Source organism: Galeopterus variegatus, unplaced genomic scaffold, assembly GCF_000696425.1.
Source record: "Galeopterus variegatus unplaced genomic scaffold, G_variegatus-3.0.2 Scaffold271, whole genome shotgun sequence".
Lineage (NCBI taxonomy): Eukaryota > Metazoa > Chordata > Mammalia > Dermoptera > Cynocephalidae > Galeopterus > Galeopterus variegatus.
Genome location: NW_007726382.1, coordinates 1,139,778 through 1,142,977, shown reverse-complemented (window position 1 = coordinate 1,142,977; position 3,200 = coordinate 1,139,778). Strand labels below are relative to the sequence as shown.

Sequence of the window (3,200 nt, the reverse complement as noted above, 5' to 3'; positions counted from 1 at the left end):
CAATTATACCCTTATTTATAGTAGTGAAAGTTGTATAGTAAAAAGTTGAAGCCATCTATATTTCCTAAAGTGGAAGAATCATTGAAGAAGTTTTAGTGCATCTGTATTATGGAACATCATACATCTTTTGAAAGTAATTGTTTACAGAGTTTTTTAACAACATGGAGAAATACTTATGATGTAATTTTTAAGTGAGAAACAGTAAGAAAAAATTTAAATATAGCATGATCTTAATTGTGCAGAGAAGAAGACTGAAATAAAATATACCAAAATGTGGTTTCCTCTGTGTGGTAAGATTGAAGATCTCTACTCCACCTTTTAAAAACTTTTTTATTGAGATAAAATTTACAATTTAACTATTTTAAAGTATGCAACTCAGTGGTTTTTAGTATATTCACAATGGTGTATAACCATCATTACTATCTAATCCTGTCACCTCAAGTTTAATATTTTCATCACCCCAAAAAAAGAAAGGGTACCTCCATATTCTCTCTTCTCCCCAAACCTTGGCAACCACTAATTTACTTTCTGTCTCTATGGATTTGCCTTGTGGACATTTCATTTAAAATAAAATCATACAATGTGTAACCTATTTTTTGCCTTTGTTTATTTAGCATAATGTTTTTGAGGTTCATCCATGTTGTAGTGTGTATCAATATTTCATTCCTTTTTATGGCTGAATAATGCTCCATTGTGTGCAGCCTTATTACACTGAGGTCACAGGTATGGATCCCCATACCAGCCAGCCACCAAAAAAAAAAAAAAAAAAAAAATTCCATTGCAGTGATATACCACATTTTGTTCATCTATTCATCAGTTGATGGACATTTGGGGTGTTTCCCCCCAATTATGAATAATACTGCTGTGAGTATTCATGTATGAGTTTTTGTGTGAACATATGTTTTTATTTTCCTTGGGTATATATGTAGGAGTGGAATTGCTAGGTTATATGGTAATTCTGTGTTTAACTTTTCAAGGAACTGCCAAATTGTTTTTCACAGCAACTGTGCCATTTTATATTCACACCAGCCTTCCCATTTTAAAAAATAAATGTTCATCTTTTGAATTTCTTAAGATGAATCTATATTATTTGTATTGAATTATTAAGAACAGTTTGGGGAGGAGGTACCAGGTATAGAGATTTAATCATTCTTCAGGATGTTATTAGTCTATTCATGGCTCCTCTTTAATTTTAGTCTTTTTTTTCTCTTTCTCTTTTATCTTTATACACATTTATTCATCCCTCCTGTTGATACCCACTTTAATATGTTTGATATATGTCCTTGGGTATCTATGTATCTTTGGAAAATTTAGACTGATGGTTGCTTTGTGTCTGTGAGTTACAGTATTTAATATATATACATAAATGGTACTATGCTATATAGTTCCTTGTTTCTGGCTGCTGACCAGTATTCTCTGTAGGCAGTTACCATAGTTGACTTACTCATTTCTCTGGTGGTAGATGCCTGCTTAGCTTCTAATTCACTACTGTAGAGAATGAGCTTCCAGTTTCATGCCTTTCACTGGACCTGTATATGATTGTTTCTATGGTTTATCCCTAGAACTGGAATTTCTGGGCCCTGGGAAAATGCATACACAGTTACACCAAATATTGCCAGATTGTCTTTCAGAAAAGTTGCCTTATTCTACATTCTCCCTAGCAGTATGTGAGGATGCCTCTTTCCCTATATCCTTACCAACCTTTGGTATTATCTATCTTTCTAACTTTTGCCAGTTAATGGACAGTAAAGTGGTATCTTATTATCACTTTAGTTTTTACCTCTCTGGTTATTAATGAAGTTAAGCATTTTCACAGATTTGCTTGCCATTTGGGTTTCTTCATCTATGAACTGCTTATACCTTTGCCCATTTGTCTTTTGGGTTCCTTATTTTTAAAATTAATTTGCATATTCCTTTTATAATAATGAATATTAACAGATTTTGTTTGGATTTCTTACTGTAAATGCTAATATAGTTACTTCTGTTTTGATTTTGAAGTCATAATAAAGTTCATTTTTGTTTTTAGTCCAGATGTCAGAACATTCCTTCGAATGGACAGTCCGAAACATCAGTCAGATCCATCTGAAGATGAGGATGAAAGAAGTTCTCAGAAGGTAGTAAGAGGAATTGTATTTTTTATCAGAAAAAAAAAAAAACATTCCTCAAAGGTGAAATTAGTGGCAACTTAAAGACATTTACTTAAAATGAAATAATTTCATTCATAATAGACTTCTACTTTAGAGAATACATAAAAACAATGTGTATAACTTACTTATCACTATTTCATATAAAATTTATCAAATGAGTACTTTTTATGATAAAAAGCAATGCAGGCTAATTAATGAAAAATTTGAAAATAGCAGGTAAAAAGAAAAGTATTACTCCTATTATGACCACCTAATCCTAGTAATTTTTAATGTTTTAGTGATTTTCTTTCCAATCTTCTCTTAATATAGGGTTTTAAAAATTATTTGATTTTACACAGTGTATGCAATTTTATATACTACTTTTTTCACTTTATAGGCTTAGTTTTTGATCATTATATATCTTACTTATCATCATTGTACTTGAAACTATTGTTTTGAATTTTGGCCAGCAGGAAAGGCCTTTTTGACCAGAACATTACATACCTCTTCCTCTGCATCATCAGGTTTTTATATATAAAGCAATCATTACACACATGCCTGTTGGCATCAACCAACTTTTATTTTTGTGATATATGTACATAATCAATATGTGATCCTAAACTGGATTGTGAAATAAGTAGAATAAACTTGTGCCTTATGAAGATATTTCCAACATTTACCTTAGAAAATTATGTGAGAAAGGTAAATTATAATAATTTAACTCAAAATAATATGTAGTGATTAAATTTACAATTACGAATGTTATATGAATATGATACCTTTATAATTCAAAATTTATTATAACTTTTTTTTTGGCAGCTGGCTGATACAAGGATCCAAAACCTTGATGCTGGTGTTATAACACCATGCTCTAACCAACTGAGCTAACTGACCAGCCCCCATTCTTAAATATATACATGAACATCAGAGGTGTTGGGCTGAAGTACATTTTTCTTTGTAATGTCTCTTAGTTTTCTTATGGCTCTGTTTTTGTGATGTAAAAGATTAATACGAGGGGGCCGAGCCCATGGCGCACTCGGGAGAGTGCGGTGCTGGGAGCGCAGCAGCGCTCCC

At 31.9% G+C, this 3,200-nt stretch overlaps 1 protein-coding gene across 1 annotated transcript in view; it reads left to right on the top strand.

The window, feature by feature from the left end:
* Positions 1-3,200, top strand: part of SGK3 (serum/glucocorticoid regulated kinase family, member 3) — a 91,083-nt gene that overhangs the window by 53,415 nt on the left and 34,468 nt on the right. Inside the window, exon 6 of the mRNA XM_008566850.1 lies at positions 2,027-2,117. Coding sequence (XP_008565072.1) covers positions 2,027-2,117 — 91 coding nt within the window. The remainder of the gene's footprint in view (positions 1-2,026; positions 2,118-3,200) is intronic.